General features: G+C 53.0%; 2 protein-coding genes and 1 long non-coding RNA gene across 7 annotated transcripts; 1 reads left to right on the top strand and 2 right to left on the bottom strand.

Annotated features, from left to right (window-relative positions):
- The first annotated feature begins 8,165 nt into the window (after positions 1-8,165).
- On the top strand, positions 8,166-15,084 carry LOC110350138 (uncharacterized). Of its 2 annotated transcripts, XR_015439793.1 has the most exons (3): positions 8,216-9,202; positions 11,531-14,248; positions 14,668-15,084. It is a non-coding gene; the product is annotated as an uncharacterized LOC110350138 (long non-coding RNA). The 2 variants fall into 2 exon arrangements; XR_002396486.2 differs by lacking the exon at positions 14,668-15,084 and having other exon boundaries at positions 8,166-9,202; positions 11,531-12,194.
- Positions 9,532-11,498, bottom strand: LOC110350137 (uncharacterized). 3 transcript variants are annotated; one of them, XM_087182928.1, is made up of 4 exons: positions 10,714-11,019; positions 10,291-10,398; positions 9,808-9,909; positions 9,534-9,680 (listed from the first exon to the last, which is right to left on the bottom strand). In XM_087182928.1, exons 1-4 carry the CDS (start codon positions 10,931-10,933, stop codon positions 9,652-9,654), a joined length of 459 nt encoding a protein of 152 aa, XP_087039054.1. In that variant the 5' UTR covers positions 10,934-11,019; the 3' UTR covers positions 9,534-9,651. The 3 variants fall into 3 exon arrangements, with proteins under 3 accessions (XP_087039053.1, XP_087039054.1, XP_021117320.2); XM_021261661.2 differs by adding an exon at positions 11,145-11,498 and having other exon boundaries at positions 9,545-9,909; positions 10,714-10,784; XM_087182927.1 differs by having other exon boundaries at positions 9,532-9,909; positions 10,714-11,022.
- Positions 15,085-17,703: 2,619 nt separating the features above from the next.
- On the bottom strand, positions 17,704-20,350 carry LOC101721836 (odorant-binding protein 2b). 2 transcript variants are annotated; one of them, XM_021261541.2, is made up of 7 exons: positions 20,168-20,350; positions 19,790-19,923; positions 19,508-19,578; positions 18,990-19,100; positions 18,424-18,525; positions 18,145-18,171; positions 17,704-17,831 (listed from the first exon to the last, which is right to left on the bottom strand). In XM_021261541.2, exons 1-6 carry the CDS (start codon positions 20,258-20,260, stop codon positions 18,146-18,148), a joined length of 537 nt encoding a protein of 178 aa, XP_021117200.1. In that variant the 5' UTR covers positions 20,261-20,350; the 3' UTR covers positions 17,704-17,831; position 18,145. The 2 variants fall into 2 exon arrangements, with proteins under 2 accessions (XP_021117200.1, XP_021117199.1); XM_021261540.2 differs by having other exon boundaries at positions 17,704-17,834; positions 20,168-20,349.
- Positions 20,351-21,757: the final 1,407 nt, after the last annotated feature.

Raw genomic sequence — 21,757 nt, 5'->3', positions numbered from 1 at the left:
TCCTGCCCCTGGCCCCTGACCAAAGCTCCTACACAATATACTGCCAATGCTTTTCTCCTATGTCTTTGCTCTCATGTCCTTGAGTTACAAACAAACAACCACAGAGGTCTCAGCTTGCTGCTGTTTCCCTGAAGATCTCTTATGCTGAAGAAGCAGCCCCTCCGGGTCCTCAAGGTAACTAACTAAAGTGTCATCTCTGAGTAATCTTTCTCATCCTCTACGAAGCCACGGTCACACACTGCACCCCTCTATTCCATTCTGTCGGCCTCTGCATCTGTTTTTGTGCTGTTTTCATCACTATGGCTCTGCAGTATGTCTTGAAACCAGGTATTGTGACACCTGCAGCCTTGCTCTTTTTTCTCAGAATTGCTTTGGCTCTTTGAGGTCTTTTGTGTTTTCAAATGGATTTTAGGGCTGTTTTTTCTAGTTATGTAAAGTATGTCACTGGGGTATTGATGCTGATTGCGGTGACTCTGTAGATGGCTTTTGGTAGTAAGGAGGTTTTAACAGCATTCATTTTCCTGGGCCAGGTATTTAGCTCAATGGTTTCGCCGCATGCTGCACAAGCTCAAGGACCCAAGTTCAATCCCCGGTACCAAAAAAAACACAACAGAAAACCAATATTCATTTTTCTGATCCATGAACCTGGGAGATATTTCTGTCATTACCTTTTCCTGAAGAGATTCTATCCAGGCTCTATGTGTCCTGAACAGAGAACAAGACACAGAAAAGGTAGCGGGGGTTTATGTTGAGTGAAGGCGGAAAGGAAGTCCACTCTGCAGAATGAGAGGGGCCGAGAGCAGACTCAGCAGCCATGAGGACCATGGGAGGCTCTTCTGAGTATGCAACCCCTGGACTCCTTCTCCCCTGCCACACAAGCCATCGGGGGGGTTGTCCTATCAGAAACTCACTTGGCTTGACGTCAGATCTGGGCTCCCCCGTCAAAGGCCTGCTTGGTTTCATGCCAGATGTAAATGCAAAATTGAAAAGCACACTTTTCTTATTGGCCCTACAGGCAGGGTTAGGGGACTGCACAGTCATCCCGGATTCTGCGGTCTGCACCTGTGCCCTGGGTCTCCATGGTGACAGGTTACACCCCTTGCTCAACTGGTTTTGTCCCAGCCCTAACCTCCTACCTCAATCCCATCCTGTAGGATCTTGCTGAAATTCTTTTCCCAGTGTTTCATCATTGTTATTGTAGGGGTCTTTCAAAACCTCCTTGGTTAAATTTATTCATAGGTATTTTCTTGGAGGGGGACGATTGTGAATAAGATTGCTTACTTGGTTTCTTTCTCAGCAAGTCCATTATGGGCATAGTGAGAAGCTACTGATTTTTGTATGTTGATTTCATATTCTGCTAGTTTACTGAATTTGTTTATCAATTCTAAGAGTCTTTTAGTGGAGTCTGGAATTTTCTAAGCACAGAACCACATCATCTGCAAGCAGGAATACTTTTCTTCTTCCTTTTCTTTTTGCATCCTTTTATCTTTCTCTTGTCTAATTGCCCTGGCTAAAATTCTAAGAACTATATGGAATAAGAATAGTAAAGGAGGACACTCTTGGTTTTTTTGTGATCTTAGAGAAAATGCTTTCTGTTTTTCCTCATTCTGTATGATGTTGGCTGTGGAGCTGGCATATAGAGCTTTAATACTGAGACAGGAACTTTCTAAACCTAGTTTCTTCAGGGCTTTTATCAGGAAGCAATGCTGAATTTTACGAAAGGCCTTTTCTGTATTGATTGAGATGATCATGCACTTCTTGGTTCTATTCATGGCTACATTGATTTTTTTATCTGTACTATGTATTTTATCAAGAATCTTTCTTCTTCCAATTAAGATGGGTTGACCAATCTGAATAATCATCACGATGGTCAACATTTCCCATTGGCAGCCATCACTCTCAAATTTGGGTGCATCTACCCTAAATTCCCCACATCATAGCACCCATGACCCTGGACAAACATACCAAAATCAGAAAGATGATCGAACAAATTTAAAATTCTTTCTCTACTCACAAAGAATCGAAAATAAAGCTTTCACTCCTTTTTTGGTACGGAGGATTGAACTCAGGTCCTTGCATTTTTGAGGCAGGCATCGGAACCATTGAGCTAAATCTCCGGCCCCTTTTCCACTCCTTTTATGCAAAGACCTGGTGTCTCATACAATGATCCTCCATTGATTTTAAAGAACAGGTTCCTGGGCTGGGGATTTATCTCAGCAAGGAAGAACAAAGACATTTTGGGGAGGATGGGTCCAGATACTCTGGACACCACCTGGGCAACTGACACCTATCTGGACCTGGTGGATCCAGTAGTGCTAATTACAGTATAATTCCAAGTTACTGCTGTCCCTTGGGGAGGCACGGAGGCCTGGCCACCGCATCTTTATCTTGAAGCCTGGCCTTCAGAGGCACCTCCAGCCACAATTGTGATGTCTGCATTTTTTCTGCTGATTTCCTTGAGACCCCACTCCTTTCTGTATATTAATTTCCATCTAACTTCACTGCCTGTAACATTTTTTCTTAGACAAAATGTATATGGAGACTTCTCACTTTTCTCTGCACACCTCTATGTCCAAAGTCAAGGGCAGGTTGTATGGCAGAGCCCATCCATCTTCTGAGCTGAAAACCCACTTTTCTTCCCCCTTAGCCCAAGGAAAACAAAGCGTACTCTGCTCTGACTCCAAAGAGGAGGAGGAAATGTGTAGCCCCCATCTTGGGGAAGGGCGTGGGCTCCATCACTGGACTGAAAGGTTTGCTGTTTCCTTTAGCCACACACTAACTGGGTCAAAATGCATTGTCACACTTGACTACTGCAAAAGCTGGCCCTTCTAAATGAAAAACAAAATTAAATATCAAACATCCCAAAGGAAATCAGCAAAGGAAATCAGCAACAACTTCTCCAGGAGAAAAAAATTCCTCTTTCATCCAAAAATGTACACATGTGCAGAAATTGAAGGTTATTTACACATGAAATAAGCCTCAATACCTCATTTTATGCTTCTTTATGATACCAAAAGTTAATTGAGGGCCGGGGATTTAGCTCAGTGGTTCTACCACTTGCCTCACAAGGGCAAGGTCCCGAGTTCAATCCCCAGTACCAAAAAATAAAAATAAAAAGTTAATTGCAGAAGTGTTCCTGCCCAGGAAACCTATGTCAGAATGAGCCGGGATTTCAAGGTACACACCACGTTTTAATGTCTCTTTCATTCCGATTAGAACCACTGTGCTTCAAAGAGTAGTGGCTGAAACTGGAAGACATTCTTAAGAAACCTGAAGTCGTCCGTACTCACTGTTTATGGGGCTCTTCTTGTTTGGAACAGGAGTGAAAGAATTCACAAACATCACAACCTAAGCACCTGTTTAAAACTAAGTATCTGCCTTCAGCTTGCAAAACAATTTCTTTAGAATTAAGCAAACTGCAGCAGAAGATCCCAGCAGCTGCGTTTTTCTTCCTGGAGAAGTCGTGGGACAGCTGCATCCTCAGGGCTGCTCTGTCTTTTTCATTCCAAACTGGGAGGTGAGCTGTGGGTGAATGAAAGGGCCAGCAGCCCTAGAAGACAACACAGAAACACCTGCCAGGTCCTGGGTTCAGGGTACTCGCAAAGCGCCGAGGTCAGGAAATTTCTTCCTGTGTGAGAGGGATCCGCACTTGGCCCCCCAGCCCACTTGGGCTGCACCCCTCAGGCCTGTCCTTGTTCCTGGCTGCATTGATTACAGAAGTTCCTCATTTAACAACCGAGTTCTGGTCCTGTGATTAGCTTGTTCAGTGAGGAGTTGTGTGTGGCATGTACGTTACAATATTCAGAGCAAAGAAACAGTCAAAGGAAACTCCATAGGGATTTAGCTCAGTGGTTCCACTGCCTGCCTCGCAAGCACAAGGTCCAGAGTACAATCCCCGGTACAAAAAAAAAAAAAAAAAAAGACGGGAAACTCCAACTTGATGTCTTGCTTTTCTTTGCATAACTTACGTGCAGTGCTGTAAGGTCCGACAGAGCATAGAACCACAGGACTGCCCCGTATAGCACAAGCAGCACAAATGACAGCACCATAGAACAAGGTGAGCTGTACAGAAAAAGACATTGAGGATCTGTGAACAAAAGGTACAGAACTACAAAAATGAAATAAAAGGATGGGTCATAGGTCTGAGTGCGGGTCGTTAGACCTGAACAGCTCTCCTCATGGTAAGTCTGAACAGTCCTTAAACAGCTAGGTCATTAAAGGAGGGTGATCTGTGTTGATTTGCATATCTTGAACCATTGTGGCATCCCTGGAGAGCAGCCAACTTGAGCCTGGTGCATGGTCTTTTCAGTGCGCTGCGGAATTATATTTGCAAGTATTTTACTGAGGATCTTTGCATCTATGTTCATCAAGGATGATGGGCTATGACAAAGTTTTTGTCCCCATCACATTTGGCAGCAGAGTAATACCAGCTTTGCACACTACATTTGGTAGGGTTGCTTCCCTTTCTAGTTTGTGGGTGAGTCTGGGGCACTGGTGTTCTTTAAGAGCCTGGCAAAATTCAGCAGTGAATCTGTCCAGTCCTGGGCTTTTCTTTGTTGAGAGAAATTGTTTCTGCTTCAATATCACTGCTTGTTATTGATCTGTGTGAAGTTCTCACAACCTCTTGGTTCTAGTTAGGTGGGTCATATGTGTCCAGAAATGTGTCAATTTCTTCTAGATTTTTCACCTTATTGGTATATCATTTTTCAAAATATTCCCAATGACCCTATGAATTTTGGAGGTATCTGTTGTAATACCCCTTTTCAGTTCTCATTTTATTTGGATCTTCTCTCTCTGTTGGTTAGCTTAACTAAGGGTTTGTCAGTTTTATCTTTTCAAAGAAATGACTATTTCATTGATCCTTTGTATTGTTTGTTTATTCTCTATTTCATTTATTTCTGTCCTGATTTTTATCTATTTATTTGTTTGTTTATTTGTTTTTGAGACAGGCTTTACTATATAACTCCGGCTGGCCTTGAACTCACTTAGTAGCTCGGGCTGGCCTCGAACTTTCAGTGATCCTCCTGCCTCAGTCTCTCAAGTGCTGGGATCACAGGGGGGAAACCACCATGCCCGCTTCTGCCCTGATCTTTACTGTTTCTTTTCTTTTACTGATTTTGAGTTTAGCTTATTCTTGCTTGTATAAGAACTTGAAATGCACCAAAAGAGAGATCTGTCTGTCTTTGTTTTTTCTTTTTAAATGTCGACACTACTAGCTGTAAAGTCCCTGTTAGTACAGCTTTTGCTGTATTCCACAGGTTCTGGTATGTTGTGCTTCCATTTTCATTTGAGTCTAGGAATTTTGGAATTTCTCTTTTAATTTCTTCACTGATCCAATATTCATTTAAAAGTGTATTCTTCAGGGCCAGGGATTTAGCTCAGTCGTTCTGCCACCTGCCTCACAAGCACAAAGTCCCGAATTCAATCCCTGGTACCAAAAAAAATATGAATAAATAAAAGTGTAATCTTCAATCTCCATGTATTTGTATAATTTCCATACTCTTGCTGTTGATTTCTAATTTCATTTTGTAATGATCTAGTAGGATGTAAGAAACTATTTCAGTTTTTTAGAATTTGCTAAGACTCACTCTGTAGCATAATATATTATCTATTTGGAAAAAGTTCCACATGCTGATGAAAAGAACATGTATTCTGGTGCTGTTCATGGGAATACTCTGTAGGTTGTTAAATCCATTTGATCTCTAGTGTAATTAAACTCATGTTCCTCTGTTCATTTTTTTTGTCTGGATGACCTGTCCATTCATGAGAGTGGGATACTGAAGTTACCCACTATTCTCATATTGAAATCTAACTCTCACTTTATGTCAAGTAGTATTTTTTAAAATAAAATTGGGTGTGCTGATGTTTGATGCATATCTACTTACAATTATTGTATCTTTTTGATAGGCTGTTCCCTTTATCAATATGTAGTAAACTTCATCTCTTTGTTGAATATGAATATACCTACTCCTGTTTGCTTTTAGATTCCATTTGCTTTGAATATGATTTTAAATTGTTCCCCTTTCAGTGTGTGTATCCCTTTGCTTGTGAGTTTCTTGCAGCCAGCAAATTGTTAGTTCTTATTTTTCCATCTGATCAACTAGTCTATGCACTTTAATTAGAGAATTGAGATCATCATTTGCATTCAGGGTTATTACAGAAAGATATGTACTAGGACCTGTCAGTCTGTTGTTTTCCAACTGGTTGATTTGAATAATCTATTTTCATGTTTTTACCCCCATTCATCTTAGACATTTGATGGTTTATTGAATTAATACCATTTAATTATTTCCTAATTCTCATCTGCTTATCTTCTAGTGAGATTGACTTTTTCCTGTGCTCTCATGATTTTGTTTATTTTGCTTTGCCTTCTTGGTGTAAGATTCTTTTAAATTTCTTCTGAAATGCTGGCTTAGTGCTCATGAATTCCTTTAGCATATGCTTATCTTGAAAGGTCTTTACTTCACCATCAGTGCTGAAGGATGATTTTGTTGGTTACAGTTGGCCTTTATTTTTTTTCCAGGGCTCAAAATACATCATTCCATGCCCTCCAGGCCTTTAGGGTTTCTGCTGAGATACCTGCTTTTACTCTGACGACTTTGCCTTTGTGTGTGACTGGGTGCTTTGCCTGTGCAGGTTTTACTCTTCATTCTTTGCTCTGTACTTTGGCAGTTCAACTGTAATATGCTGCAAAAGGTTCTCTTCTGGTCGTGTCTATTTGGTGGTTAAATGCTTCAGTTGTTCATATCTTTTCCAAGACTTAGGAAAATTTCTGGTACTGTTTCATTGAATAGGTTTTCTTTCCATGCCTTCAGTCTGTAGTTCTTCTCACTTGTCTATTCTGATTATATTTAGGATTGGTCCTTTAATAGTGTCCCACAGATCTGTATGTTCTGCTCATTCTTCCTTATTTTTTATCGTCATCAGAATGTGATAATTCATCAACCTTCTCTTCAAGCCCTGATATTCCTCCTTCTGCCTGATCTATTATTATATTGGTGAGGCTTTCAACTGAGTTTTTAATTTGACTTACTGAACTTTTCATTTCCAAGATTTCTGTTTTGGTTCTTTTTCAGAATTTCTGTAACTCCATCCAACTCCCATCAAGATACTTTGGAGATATAGACAAACTTATTTCTAAAGTTTATATGTTAAGGTCAAGGAAATAGAATGGCAAAACTCATTTTGAAAAATAATAAAGTAGGAAGAATCAATCTGCCAAGTTAAAGACTTACTATTACCTCACCAATCAAGATGGTATGGTATTGGCCGAAGGAAGGACACAAAGATCAATGGAAAAGAAGAGAGAGTAGGGTGTTGAACAACTATAATCCCAGATACTCATGAGGCCGAGGCAGGAGGACTGCTACTGGCCAGTTGGGGTAATTTAGTAAGACATTCTCAAAAATAAAAAGGGCTGAGGTTGTAGCTCAGTGGTAGAGCACTTGTCTACCATATGGGGACCTGGGTTCGATCCCCAATACCAGAGGGTCAGGGCACCCAAACACAGACTCATACAAATGCAACAACTGATCTCTGACAAAGCTGCAAAAGAAATTTTGTGGGGAAGGGACAGTCATTCTGATAGCTGTGGCAGGAGCAACTGAGCATATAGACAAGCCCCATCTAAAGCTTGCAACTGAAATCAACTAAAATCAACTCCAAGTGGATCCTCAACTTAAAGGTAATGCAGAAAACTACCTAACTTTTAGAAAAAAGCTATGAGGGAGTCTTCAGGACCTAGGACTAGGTGAAAATTTCTTAGACTTGACATGGAAAGTGAAGTCCATAAATGAAAAAAATTGATAACTAGACTGCATCACCATTAAATCTTTTGCTCCGTGGAGATTTGCCAAGGGGAAAAGACAAGCTATGGATTTCAAGTCAGTTTCTGACAAAAGACTGGTACTTCAAGAGCCCTCAAGCTTAACTGCAAAAAGAAAATCCAGTTAGAGACTGGGAAAAGACATGAAGGGACATTTTTTTCTCCAGAGAGGAGAAAAAAAATGCACGGCGAATAAGCCCAGAAAAAGTATTCAGTGTCGTTCATTGCAGCAGAGCAGAGCAGCTCAGTGCTACGGCCAAGTGCTACAGCTCAGTGTCAGAGCCAGGTGCCACAGCTCAGCACTAGAGCTCAGCGTTACAGCTCAGCGTTACAGCTCTGGGTGGAGGCCATCACAATTTGAAGACTCTCAATCAGATTCTCAATCCAGTGGTCACTCGAAGAGGTGGAGAAAAACCTTTATTATGCGAACAGGCTCAGAGGAGTTCGTACTCAAAGTCCTACTGCTCTGCCAGAAATGAGAGCCTCCTTATACAGGGATCTGCAGCGGCGTTGAGCATGCTCACTGAAGCAGGGAGAGGAGTTACAGAACATTCTCACAAGGGGGCGGGGCTTAACAGAACATTCCTGAAAGGTCACACTGTTCGGTCACAAAACCTTTTGATACCTTGGGCAGGGGCCGCCCAGCAGCACAAACTGTTACATCTCTGAAACAAAACATTCTGTGGGAAAAAAACATGGAGGCAAGGCGAGGGAAAGGCAAGACCTATCTTGCCGTGCATCATTGCTCTATCAGTTCACCACAGATGAGGGTACCACAAGATCGAGGCTGAAGCAGTGAGGTGGCCGCACCTGGTGGCACCTGCCCCAGTCCCCAGGCTTGGCCACCATGCTGCAGTCCCAGGACCCTGGCTCCCCGCGAGCTCCCGGCCTGGCTGCTGGCTCCCCTTGGGCCCCTGCTGCTGCACCACTCTGGTCCACGCCTTGAACTCCGGACTCTGAGATGAAGAACCTTGTCTGTATGAAGCACCCAGCTTCAAACACCCACAACTCAAAGGCGGTGAGGTTCATTTTGGCTCACACTCTCAGTCCATGGCCAGCGAGCGGTTTCAGGGCACCAAGGCGTGGAGGGCACCAACGATTGTCATGGCAACCAGGAAACCAGAGGACAACAGGAGTGGGGAGGAGATAGCCCCTCCAGGCCACGCCCCCAGGGAGCATCTCTTTCAATCAGGCCCCACCTCCCAACACCCAAGATCCAGCCTCCTTCCCAAGCCTTTGAGACCTTAGGGGACACTCAGATATAAACCCTAACCCCATCGCCGGAAAATCTGAAGCCATCTGAAAGCACCCGCGGATAAGAAGGTGCCTTGGGAAGAAAAGGAGCTCAGGGTCGCGAGGAGACATCAGCGACTGCAGGTGCGCTTCGTGGCTGCTCGCACCGGAGCCCGGAGCAGGCAGAGGCTGGGGAACGCGTTTGGGGCGGACCGCGCTGCGGGGGGAAGGGGGAGGCGTGTAAATAGCGGGACTGGAAGGTGCGGGGCTCCTGACTCCCTCGGATAGCGCCCTGCCCTGTGTGCGGAAGGCACTGTGCTGGGACCGCTCTAGCAGCACCTCTGTGAGGAAAACGCCGCCTCCACCCGCAGTATGTTTAGTCGGATGCTAGGAAGAAAGACACCCCGCCTTCTCGGACACTCGCTGGTGGGTGCTGGAGGCTCTGGAGAGAGGGAGGCCCGGGGTGGGGGGCAGTGCAAGGAAGCCAGGCTGCCACAAATCGCTTTTATTGGCTAAATCGTCAGCCCGGATTTCAGAGAGATCTGGGTGTTCCTGGTCCCCGGGTAGCGTTGCTGCAGCGGCCCCCGGGTGCACTAGGGGGCTCTGGTCACCTCACAGGCGTCTGCAGACCCAGGACAGGGCGGGGAGAGTGTCAGGGTCACCATCTCACAGCAGAAGGAATGCCCAAAGCACAGCCCGGTGGAGGAAGTGGGGTGGGAAGAGAGGACGGAGGACCCGGCCCTCCTCACCCACGTGGGGCGGGACCACGATCTCCCTGGTGTTCAGCCCCTTCTCCTCCAAAAGGCTCTCGAACAGCTCCAGTGCCATTGGGTGGTCATCCAGGGTGCGGCCTGCAAGCGCACAGGCGAGGGTGGGCTGGAAGGAGGCCCCTTCACGGGGGGCTGGACACCCACAGTCCCCCCGGGATCTCCTGGGACATCCAGGGCCTCATCCTCCCAGGTGGGGTCCGAGGAAGGAGCGGCATTCGGATGGCCCCGAGAGCCCAGTGCGGGTCGAGGCAGCAATGACCAGGGGGCAGGAAAGCTAGGACCCCAGGGGAGCGGCTGTAGAGGCAGGAGGTGGGCACTGGCAGAGGGGGACGTCTCAAATGTGTCAGGCAGGCCGGGCAGGGGTGAGCAGGGAGAAGGAGGACTGGATGACCACCAGGGTCTGTGTGGATGGGACCCCACCGTGCCCACAGGCACACACAGCACAGTGCTGAGCGGCCATACCGAAGAGCATCACCATGGTTATCCACTGGTTATTTATCTTGTCACTGAAGAAGGCAACGCCATAGGTCCTGGGTGTGAGCAGCCAGATGTGGATCAGGTGTCTCCACCCTGCAAGGACAGGGGTAGGAGAGGTCCACAGCACAGAGGGAGGCAGCCCATACCGAGAAAGGGTGAGCAGAGGCAGGGAGGGACCAGGCTGAGAGGCTTGGGAAGCTGGTTCTTGGCTGGGAGACCACAGCACATGGAACCTGCCGCACGCCCGGGGAACTTGGCCCTGGGAGCCGTTAACGCCTGCCTGGAGTGAGAACGCGAGGGTCGCAGGACCTCGGGGACCGAGTCAGCCAGAGGCACCTCTGGGTGGGTGCACTGTGGGCTCCTGGAGGCCTAGAGCGGGGGCCATGAGGCCAAGCGCTGGCCACTCACAGGTGAGGAAGCTCCCGGGATCGGCCTCCTCAGTAAAGGGCAGTTTGAACAGGTGGCATCCACTCGGCTTCCTGGAGATGGAAGCAGCCTCAGGACAGGTCTGGTCACAGAAGTGTCCCCAGGGCGCCCCCGACTCTGCCTTGCTCAACCCCAAAAGACCTCTGCCCCAGCTCCTTCTAGCCCACCAGACACCCCAAATACCCTGCGTGGGCTTCTGCATCTGCTCACACCCCACCACTCCCAAGACCCTGCACGGTCACCAGGACGAAGGAACCGGTGGCCTAGGCACACCCTGGGCAGGCGGCCCAACCCAGGGTCACAGAGCCAGCCCGGGGCTGCAGCCCAGCCCAGGCTGCCTGGGGGCCATGAAGCCTGCCTGCTGGGACAGCTGGGCTCAAGCAGCGCACTGGGGTGGGGAGGGTGGCACTCACCGGATGTACATCCGGAACTCCAGTTTCCCGTTGTAATTTTGCACAAAGCTGAAGGGGGGCAGAGGCTCCCGCCGCTTCTGCCTGGGGATGGGGATGGTCCCCACCCACCGAAGTATATACCATGTTCCTAAAAGCTGGAGAAATTACACCTAGGATTAGTGCTGCAGGGAGGAAAATGAAAGAAAGAAGGAAGGGAGGGAGGGGGCTGAGGGCAGGTGTGTGGAAGTTGGCTGATCCCTGGGAAGACAGCCATAGCACCGGCACAGGGACGGAGGAGTCTGGCATGAACTAAGGGAAGAAATCAGATGAGTCAGAGAAGCCCTGGGGAGATGAGGGGTCTGGAAAGGAAGTTTTATTGTTCTGTTTTGTTTTGTTTTGTTTTCAAGCAAAGAAGGAAGCAACAAGATGCCTCTGGTTGATCACCTTCCCATGTGATCCGCAGAGGAAGTGCCACCAATTTCCATAACATTTCCACAGCAGCTGTGACAGCCCTGTCACCCTGAAGGGGTGGAGAGGAGAACTGCAGGAGGCTCCACATCCGGTCGGGGCTGGACGTCTGCTGAGCCAAGAGCAGGGAGGGGACAGAGCTAAAACCGGCCAGGGAACATCATTCATACAGCGCATCGTGAGGTCACGTGGACTCAACTCTGTTACCTTACAGGCCCCCACGTGGGACTTCTCAATCCTGGCCTAATTGGCATCTGTCCACCCACCCATTCACCATCCATCCACCCACCCACCATCCACCCATCCATCCATCCATCCACCATCCTCCCATCATCCATCCACCATCCATCCATCCACCTATCTACCCATTCACCATCCATCCACCCACCCACCATCCACCCATCCGTCCACCCATCATCCATCCATCCATCTACCCAGCCATTCACTCATCCATCAAGCCATCTATTCATCTATCCATCCATCGACTATCCATCTTTCTGAGACAGGGACCTAGAGATCTCCATGGGAAGAAAGGGCAGGTGCCCCCTGCCCCTTAACTCAGAATGTGTTACATATTAAAAGTACAGAATATACTCTTCCCTACCCCCAACTCTCCCAAACAATCTTATCAACCTCAAAAAACCAGGTGCATCCTAAGGCCAGGATGCCCTCACTGTGGTGCCTCCAAGAATAACAAATGGCTGTGAACACCAGAGTGTGGCCAACCGCTGACAGCTCCCAGGAGGGCAAGAGGATCAGATGGGAACCAGGCCCCGGCAGTGCCTGGTGCCTGAGTGCCCGGATATCTGTGAGCAGGCTCACCCAGTCCACCAAAAGACACAGAGCCCCGGAGGGAGGCTGTGTCGGGCCCCGGGGTACGTGACCAGGGCTCGCGGCAGCCGACAGCTGCAGCTGTTACTGTTCCCACAGCATGGTGGGGTTCGACGTGTATAGCACGTTTGGTGGTAAGATGTTAGTGCTGGTCCTGTGGTAGACCCACATGTGTCACATTTACAGGGGGCTTAAGATACGCAAAGTGCTTCCAAATGACGACGCTGACCCCCAGGAATGCAAGTGCTGTGAAACTTGTCCACAGGTCACCATGGGAGGGGCCCAACATCGAAGGACTCCTGTGACAGGTCTCACCAAGCCCCCATTGGGCAGGAAGATGCTGTGCCCTTCCCTGGGGTGACTGCTGGGCCCAGCTGGCACCCCAGCTCTGCAGGCAATGTCACCCAGGACACAGGAGGCCAGGGTGACATCCACAGGACGGTGGCCGGAGCCTGACTCCAGCAGGGACCCCACCCTGCCTCTTCTCACCGTGTCCAGGGAGCTGGGGATCACTAAGTCCTCTGCAGCGGGCACTGTGAACAGCAGGGCGGGCCCCACAGCCAGCAGGAGCAGCTGCATGGTCCCCGCTGCTCTGCTCTGTGCTGCCCTCGCTGCCGGGTCGCTGTTTATGTGGCCCTGGGTGGTGCTGGAGAAGGCCCCCACGGTCTCCCCCTCTGTCTGCACCGCCCACGGCGTCGTTTGGTTTGGATGGAGGTGAATGGGGAGCTAATTTGTGTAATTAGCCCTCCGGGCCTTGGCTTACCTCTGAGGCAGCCTTGTCCGGGGAGGATGTTATCAGAGTGGGCAGCGCCGCCAAGGAGTCAGAGCCAGGCAGGCGCTCCCACCCGAGCCCGAGCCAGCCCTGGTCCTGACACAGGCAGCCCCATCCCCCCAGAGAGGTCACCAGCTTCCAACCTTCGGCTCCTGCTCCGCTTCAGCCCCGCCCAGCCCGGCCCTGCAGCCAAGTTACCGCCCTTCCCTCGGTGCCTGCGCCTGTCCCCCAACTGGTTTCCCAGAGGACCCCAGAGACTGCTGCGCTCTGCACCTCTGCCCTGCCCATTGGCCTGCTGGTTTGTTTGGTGCGGAGGGCGTCCCCAAATCCACACGCTCCCAGGGCTGCCTGCTCCTGAGGAGACAGGAACCGACGACCAGACCCCTTGCCCACAGCGTGACTGCAGTTTTGCTCCTGGGCGTGTGTGTGTGTGCACATATCTGTGTATGTGGCATGACTGTGTGTGTGCACAGACTTTGTGTCATTCCAGTGCGTGTGCATGTCTCTGCACATGTGTCTCTGTGTGCACATGTGTGTTCATTGGTATGGGTGTGTGTGTGTGTGTGAGACTCTGCATGTGCACGTTTGTGCACGTGTATGCATGTGTGTGATGTCTGTGGGCCTGTGTGGAGCGGCCTCCAGAGCACTCCCCTGCTGTGAAGTCCTCCTCCGAGGGGACAACCCCCCCCAGGACCTCAGGGCCCCAGCCGGCCTGCTCCCCCTCTGGCGGGTGCCCTCTTGGGGTCCCTCCCCTGGGAGGTCACCCAGATGCTCCAGGGAGCAGCCCAGGCCCCAGGTGTACGGTGAGAATGACACCTGGCGTAACGCTGGAGGCGCCTGTGCAGGACACGGAGGCCGGACATTGCCAGGCCCGGTTCCCCCGGTCCACGCTGGCCCGTGTGCCAGGGCCTAGCCACCCGCAGGAGGGCTCTGCGGCAGGGCTCACAAGAGGCAGACGGCACCTCAAAGGCCTCCTCCTGAGGAACGAATGAAGCCAGAAGTTCCGCACCTGTGACTGTTTGGAGGACATCATCGAGAGACAGAGCACAGACAGGTCAGCGTTTGGAAAGTGGGGAGGGGATGACCCTAAGGGACAGCCTGGCACGAGAAAGGATTTGGGTCCCAGAACATTGCTATGTGCGCCGTGTGGTGGTCACATGTAGGGAACAGGGGAAGGGGACATTACCAGAACCTCTGCAGTTAAGTCCTGGTCTCCTGCGAGCCACGGCAGTGCATGGCGAATTACAGGAAAGGTAGACAAATGAGACTGAGAAGAAGCTGAGCTTTGGGTCTGATCAGTGCTGCTCTGGGCAGCAAAGACTAAACGGAAGCCCGCAGCTTACCACACCTTTTATTCAGTACATCAGGAGAAACAGATGTAACAAATGACTTGCCCAGAGTTCAGTACATCCTGCGTAAATAAGATGTAACAATCCAAGAACGAGACACTGAGCAGATGTTTGTTCCTCCCAGGATGTCTTCAGCTGGTGTAATCTTGTCCTGGAGAATCACAGCATCACCGGATCACTGAGGTCTCAGTCGTGACCGGAGGCCAAAACGGAGTTATGTCTCGGAATTCCATAGCTGGGCTGTAGGCAGGAGAGCTAGGCTAACCAAATGATTTTTCCCTGAAATTATGTACCATTGCTCCCGACAGTCATAAAGATTTACCCATCTGTTAAAATTCATAGAATCGGCTGGGCGCGGTGGCCTGTAATCCCTGCACTCAAGGAGGCTGAGGCAGGAGGATGGCAAGTTCCGGCCCAGCCTGTGTGACTTAGCAACTTAGTGAGACTGTCTAAAAATTAAAAAGTCTGTCCAGTCTGGTCTAGGATGAAACCTGGTCACAGACAGGGCAACTGCAGGCTCCCCCACTTCTGGCAGCCCCCAGCTGAGACCAGCCAATTCTGCCCCCAGTCACGGCTGTCCCGGACCGGGGCCTCCACTGTGTCAGCCCAGCACCAGCTGGGAGGGCCCGTGCTTCCCTTCCTGTCACCTGGGGATAGGCCAGGGCGTGGACCTGGGCACCGCAGGCAGGCAAGTCCAGGGTCAGAAGCCCTGGGCGTGTGGCCTAAGAGCCCCAGGACTCTCTGGGTCCTCTGCCTCCCAGCTCAGGCCTGGGGAACAGAGGGGCCGTCGTCCCACTGGACAGCAGCCCGGCAGCGGCGGGGGACAGAGGAGAAGGTGCCCGGCACCCCCTGCCCCGCCTGCCCCGAGACTTCCCCATTCCAAGTCTTTTTTTTGCTTTTTCAATTTTTAGGAACTGCCACGGCATGTGTGGCCTTGAAGGCAGGGACAGCGCAGGGAGCCCTCAGGGTGGGCTCTGAAGCTGCGAGGCCCGAGCTGCCCCCAGGCCCTCCGTCAGGCCACGTCAGCCATGCTGCCACAGTTCGTGGCAGTGCCACAGAGCTCCCCGGGGCCTCTCCCCGGGCTCTGTGTCCTCCCCGAAGCACTGGGACTCGCTCGGGATCCAGGGCAGTTCCTTCCCAGTGACCACCGCAGCCTCTCTAGTGCGTGGGACCGTGCAAGCTTGGGGCTGAGCCCAGCTGTGCCCCGCAGTGCAGGATCCTACATTGGCTGCCACCTTCCTTGCCCAACTCCTCCTGAGCAAAGCACGGAGCTGGGTCGGCCTTGTCAGCATCTGGGGCAGCCGCACTACAAAGTAAACCAACCTGCAGCTACACGGGCAGGTGCGGGGACTGGGAGCATTCATGAGCGGTGAAAGGTTGCCAGCACACTTGTTTCTGCGATGTTGGGTCAAAAATGTTAGCCAGCCCCAGGGTGCCACGCTGATGCTTGTACCAATCGTGCTGCACCCACAGTCAGGGCAGTCACACAAACCTGCGTGTGTGTGCGTGTGTGTGCACGCTTGAATGCCTGTGTGCTCCCTGCAGTGATCCTGTGGAGTCCGTGCTCCATGAGCCTCACCGTCCCCGGGAGTGGCCTGGCTAAGCCCGGAGGATGTACATCAGGCGCTCTGTCCCCAGGGCTGGGCTCGGCTTCTGCTGTGGCCTGGAGGGCAGCAGTGTCACCGGAACCGTCTGGGGCATCGCCTCGGGCTCTTGTGCTTTGCTTTGGGAATATATTTTGAAACCCCCTGGGAAGGAGGACAGGCTGACAGCCCTCCCCGCCGTGCTGCCCCAGGTTCCAGTCACCCTGTGGACCCCTGGCCTCTGGAAGCCGCTGCCCGTGCTGCTTCCAATGAAGTTGTCCCGACTTATTCCTAACAACTCTCCCGGTTCTGAGGACAGCGAGCGAGTCTCGAGGACCCCGAGGCTGAAAGTGGCCAGAACTGATGCAGGGACAGGCTGGGGTGCAGAATGCAGGGCTTCGAGAAGGGAGTGGCACTGGCCAGGCCGCCCCGGGGAGGCTCCAGGGCTCAGGATAGGCACTCGGAGCTGAGGTCCCAGGGCCCAGAGGTGCCTGGCCAGGTCCTGTCCCCAGGCCACACATTACTGGGACGCCGGGCAACCTGTGGAGGCTTGGGCTGGGGACAGAGGCACAGCCACGCCCAGGAGGCGATGCATGTGCAGGGGCACTGGGCCAGGGACACTGGGACAGGCCCTGCCCAGGGCATCACTGCCCTGGGTGCTCGTCGGTGATTTCTGCACCACGTTTTGCATTCCCTGACGTCAGATCCCTGTCTTTTCAGCTGGGGTTGTCTCCCCATTGCTTGGAAACCCTCTTCCACCCTGCGATCAGTAAACTATCTTTGCCTGCTCTCTGGTCCTGGCATGGAGGTGTCTCAGCCTCCCCTCTGTTGTGTGGAGCCGGAGCTCTGGAGAGGCACAGTGTCCACGGCCACTGTGGGGCTGGACCTGCCCTGCCGCCTGCCTGTCCAGACTGCCTCGGGCTCACGGGGTACTCAGGACCACCCAGCAGCCCCGCCAGAGCCGGGTCCAGGCGGAGCAGAACAGAGCTGGGACGAGGGGCAGGCCAGGGGTGGGCGGTGGTCCCTGAGCTGTCAGCCACTGGGCTATCAACCTTGGCCCTCAGGGACAGACGACGCTTGAGGCTCATCTGGGAACCAGGGCCCGCTGGGTGTGCGGGTTCCTCTTTAGCACCAGCACAGGGAACTCTCCCCACACTGCACCCCCGAGTCCCCGTGGGCCGTGTCGGTGCAGCCCCTGCCCCTGGGAAAACCACGGGAGGGGCAGGGAGCGAGGTCCTGGGGAGGCTGCGGCCCGGCTCTGTCTGGGTGAGGGCGACGATGGAGCCGTGGCGCCCCCACCCCTGCATGGCCGGCTGCACAGAGGGGGCCTAGCAGGAGCCCTAAGGCCCTCCTGGGGCAGGAGCCCTGCCGGGACGGCGCACTGTCCCACTGTCCGCAGCCCTGATGCAGATGCCCCCTCCCGCCTGCCCCGTGGCTTCCCAAACGCTCCTGCCTGGGAGGGGGAGGCGACACCAGTGGCCCTGAGGGGCTGTCGCTGCTGGGCCCCTGGGGTCCCCCTCCTGGCAGAGCTCCCGGGAGCCCCCTCGAGGCCCCGTCACAGACAGGCTGAGCCACAGCTGCTGCTGAAGTTCTTTATTTGGAGCCCGGTGGGGTCGGCTGCAGGGTGGAGGCTGCAGGAGGAGGGGTGGTCGGTTCCGGGTCCGGTCGGCGGGGAGGGAGAGCCGGGGGACGCAGATCCGGGCAGCTGCTGCGTGGGAAGAGGAGCCCGGGTCAGGCCCTGCTGTGTGCTGCAGGCAGGGACTGTGGGGACCCGGCTGCCGGCCAGAGCTCTTCCTCCCGGTGCTGGGCTCCCGCTCCATGACTGCGTCTCTGGGCCTCCTTGTGAGTGGGGGCTGGGAGCGGGGGACGGTGGTGCGGTGCTGGCAGGAAAGGGCTTCCTTCGTGTCCTGGGGTCACACCCAGGCAACCCGAATGGCCAGGAGTGTCCCAGCATTTGGACCTCAAACTCCAGAACCCAGGACTCTGAACTTTCCGGTGTCCTCACAGGGGTCACTCACCCTAGTCTCGCTCGGGGACACAGCTTTCTGTGGAAACCAAGGAAAGCAGGGGTGAGGAGGCGGCCTGGATGGGTGCCCAGGCCCTGTCACACCCAGGTCAGACCCTCTGTGAGGCAGGGCCTGGTGTCCCTGTGAGGGGACAGAGGGGACCGGGGACACAGATGCGAGGGACGCAGAGAGATACCAGGGACATGGGAGAAGATTGGGGACGCAGAGGGACCCGGGACACAGGGGATGCAGAGGGGACACGAGAGAGACGTGGTCAGAGCCACCACTCACCCCTCTGCTCAGGGATGACGATTTTCTCCTGCGGGAGTCGCTTGCGCTGCACGAATTTCCTAAACTCCTCCAGGGCCTCAGGGTTTTCCTCCGGGGTCCTCCCTGTGGGACAGGGGCCAGGTGAGGGGAAGCAGGACCTGGGAGGGGACCAGGGGCTCTGAGGGGGACAGGGAGGGAGGAGGTGGCAGCCACCGCCCAGCTGACCAGGTCCCTGGGGCCCTGGGACCGTGCGACCCTGGGGCAGAGGGGCTCCTGAGCAGTCCTGCAGGGTCACACGCTGGCCTGGAAGGACCCCGTGTCCTGGAGGAGCCCTGTCCCCCAGGGAGGACCCGAAGGCCACTCCCTTCCAGCTGGCCTGTCCAGCATCTGAGTGCCCAGGAAGCAGCACTTGCCAGCGTCCGTGGCTGCAGCGCCCTCCCGAGTGGTCAGGCCCCTGAGGGCCACGTCTGCCGCATCCCTGGCGTCCCTGCCCTGCCACCCCTTCTCAGTCGGAGTTCACACTCTGCCCACAGACGCTGTGCCCGGACCCCGGAGGGTGGCCCAGGGGGCTTCTCCCCAGTCCTCACCCACGAGCTTCCCCACGCCAAATGTCTTCCCCGGGCCCTGCTCCTTGCAGTAGAAGATGTAGTGGTCCTTCACGGGCAGCTCCTCCACATAGATGAGCTTCCTGCCCCCGACTGCAGACAGGGAGGGAAGCGCCCTTTAGCGCCATCCTCCCCTGAGGAAGCGTTGGAGACCACATCAGGGGAAGTCGGGACGTGTCAGTGTCACCCAGGCCCCCACCGGCCCAAGGCCAGGCCCTGCTGTGTCCCCAGGAAGGAGCCGACCCAGTTGTGGGTTCCAGACGTGCAGGCCAGGGACCTGGAGGCTGGAGCTTGGCCCAGCCCGCTTCCTGGGTCCTGAGCCCTCAGTTTCCCCCTTGGGTCAACAGGGCCGCCCAGAGGGAGCCGTGGCCCGGTCACTCCCAGCTCTGGACAAGGCCGTGACACCTGGAGTCTGGTGTCAGGGCCACAAGACCCCCGGAAGGGGAGGCCGCCGCTCCTGGGGAACACTTGGGGGCCCAGGCACAGCGGGCAGCACTCACAGGCGCTGTATTTGCCGGGCTCCGCGGTTTTCTGCATCAGAATCTCCTTCACATGGCACTGACCCTTAATCCTGCAATGGGAGGTGCAGGGACAGCTGCCCTCGGGCCACACCTGAGCCAACTCAGCTCAGCCGGGCCTTGGCCCCAACCGGGTGACCCCGAAAACCCCACTGGAGGACGTGGCCAGGACCGTGTCCCCTCAAACTCAGGGGACTTTGTCATTAACGTCCAAACTGTGGATGGCAGAGCCAGAGACCGAGGGTCCTCATGGGCCACACTCACATCAAGGTGACCCTGGCCTCCAGGCTCCCACCTTCCTGGGCTGTCATCGTGAAGGGGAAGGCCACCTTGAACATCTTCCTTCCCGGCACCGTCATGTTGCTCACTAAGGCCTTCGTGTACCAGGTCCCTGTGAGCTGGAGCGGCCAAGTGTGAGCCCCACAAGCCCACATCAGACCCCACGGCCCGGGCTGCACCCCTAGAGCCAGTGAGAATGCTCCCTGCTCCAGGACTGGCCCAGGAGGGGCCGTGTCTGCCGAATCCCCCAATCTCTGACCCTCCGGACCGGGAGTGCGGGGTCAGAACCCGGCCTTAGACAGCCCCCCCCAAACAGCCCCAGTTCCGTCTGCCACCCCTGCAGACACCCCCGCCCAGCCTCACATCCGGCTCCTCTGGCTGGAGGGACAGGGGGTCCTGGGCCCGCAGGGCAGCCACCAGGGCGAGCAGCACGGGGGTCAGGAGCAGGGTCTTCATCTCCAGCGCTGTGTCCGCGGCCGAGCAGGTCCTGGAGCTTGGACGAGGCTGCACCGGCTCCGCTCCAGGCGCCCTTTATGTCCCCTGTGGCCAGGGCCGCCTGCACCGGGCGCTGACCACACCCCTCCCGCCCGTCCCTCCCGGCCAAGTCCCCATCCGTCACGAGCACGGTGCTGTTATTGTTGGGATCCGATGAATCACAACTTAATGCCACCGGAGATGAAGGCCACAGTGCCGCCCCAAGCCTGCCCACACCCAGCCCACTCACCCGAAGCTGTCGCTGACCACCCCTGACCCTGGCAGACTCACCCCACCGCAGTCCCAGCGCTCTGGTGAAGCCCAGACATGCAGGTGAATTCATACACTGACCTGCCACCAATGGGCGCAGTCACTGATCAGCCCAGGCTCTTCCTTCTGGGTGAGGTGATCTGATGCCTTCATTCTATTCCCAGAGGTCCTCAGGAGCACCAAGTCCCCGTTCTCCACAAGGGCAACTTTCTCATTAACATGCACTTTGCCAAACTTTACACCTTCCAGATCTCACTGCATTTCTGACTTCTGGCCTCCAGAAGTGTGAGAGAATACATTTATGTGAATTCTGTGGCTTATTTTGTTTATGTGCTGGGGATCAAACTCAGGGTTTTGTACATGCTAGGCAAGCACTCTACCTCTGAGTTACATCCCCACCCCTAAACCTCTGGGTTTTCAGTCACCAGGTTTGTGGTATTCTTATAGTAGTCTTAAGAAGCAATATAGCTGGGCATGATGGTGCATGCCTGAAATCCCAGCACTCAGGAGGCTGAGGCAGGAGGATCTCTGCAAGTTTGAAGCCACCCTGGGCTACACAATGAGTTCAAGACCAGCCTGAACTACATAGCAAGACCCTGTCTCAAAAAAAAAAAAAAAAATATATATATATGTATATATATATATAATCACCAACATATTAAGAGATATATTAAATGTAATGGTCTAAATATACTAATTAGAAGGCAGTGATTGGCAGAATGGACTAAAAATCATGATACAACTAGTTATATGCTGTGTCCAAGAAAATGTTTATTCCAAGAATGGAAAGCTGGTTTGATATTTTATTTTTTGGGGGGGATCGAACTCAGGTCCTTGCACTTGTGCAGTAGGTGGCAAAACCACTGACCTAAATCCCCGGCCCTGGTTTGATATTTTTAAAATCAACCTTATTAACAAGCTAAGAAGGAAAAAAATTCACATGATCATATCAACCAACTCTGAAAAAAACATTTGACAAAATTCAACACCCATTCAGAATAACAACTCTTAATAAAGTAAGAATAAAGGAAAAAAATTCTTAACTTGATAAAAAGCATCTACAAAAGTCTACAGCTAACATTCTGAGTGCCCACCCCTCCCCCCCGCTCATGTCAGGGACTAGGCTAGGATGTCCACTATCACCACTTGTATTTAACATAGTACAGGAAATTCTGGCCAGCACGTTAAGGGTGGAGCAGGGCAGAGGAG

The sequence above is a fragment of the Heterocephalus glaber genome, unplaced genomic scaffold (genome assembly GCF_053883595.1).
Source record: "Heterocephalus glaber isolate CG9 unplaced genomic scaffold, H.glaber_assembly_v1.0 deba00001479, whole genome shotgun sequence".
In the NCBI taxonomy this organism is placed as follows: domain Eukaryota; kingdom Metazoa; phylum Chordata; class Mammalia; order Rodentia; family Bathyergidae; genus Heterocephalus; species Heterocephalus glaber.
Note: the sequence above shows the minus strand (reverse complement) of the source record. Positions and strands in the feature narration are given on the sequence as shown.

Coding starts and splice junctions, on each gene's coding strand:
- LOC110350137 (XM_087182927.1), bottom strand. CDS start 10,933: ATGCAGAAGCCCACGCAGGGTATTTGGGGTGTCTGGTGGGCTAGAAGG. Junction 10,399..10,713: donor TCCCGGGAGCTTCCTCACCT/GTGAGTGGCCAG, acceptor CTGTCCTTGCAG/GGTGGAGACACCTGATCCAC. Junction 9,910..10,290: donor AACCATGGTGATGCTCTTCG/GTATGGCCGCTC, acceptor GTGCGCTTGCAG/GCCGCACCCTGGATGACCAC.
- LOC101721836 (XM_021261541.2), bottom strand. CDS start 20,260: ATGAAGACCCTGCTCCTGACCCCCGTGCTGCTCGCCCTGGTGGCTGCC. Junction 19,924..20,167: donor TCCAGCCAGAGGAGCCGGAT/GTGAGGCTGGGC, acceptor TGGCCGCTCCAG/CTCACAGGGACCTGGTACAC. Junction 18,526..18,989: donor TGGCGTGGGGAAGCTCGTGG/GTGAGGACTGGG, acceptor CCTGTCCCACAG/GGAGGACCCCGGAGGAAAAC.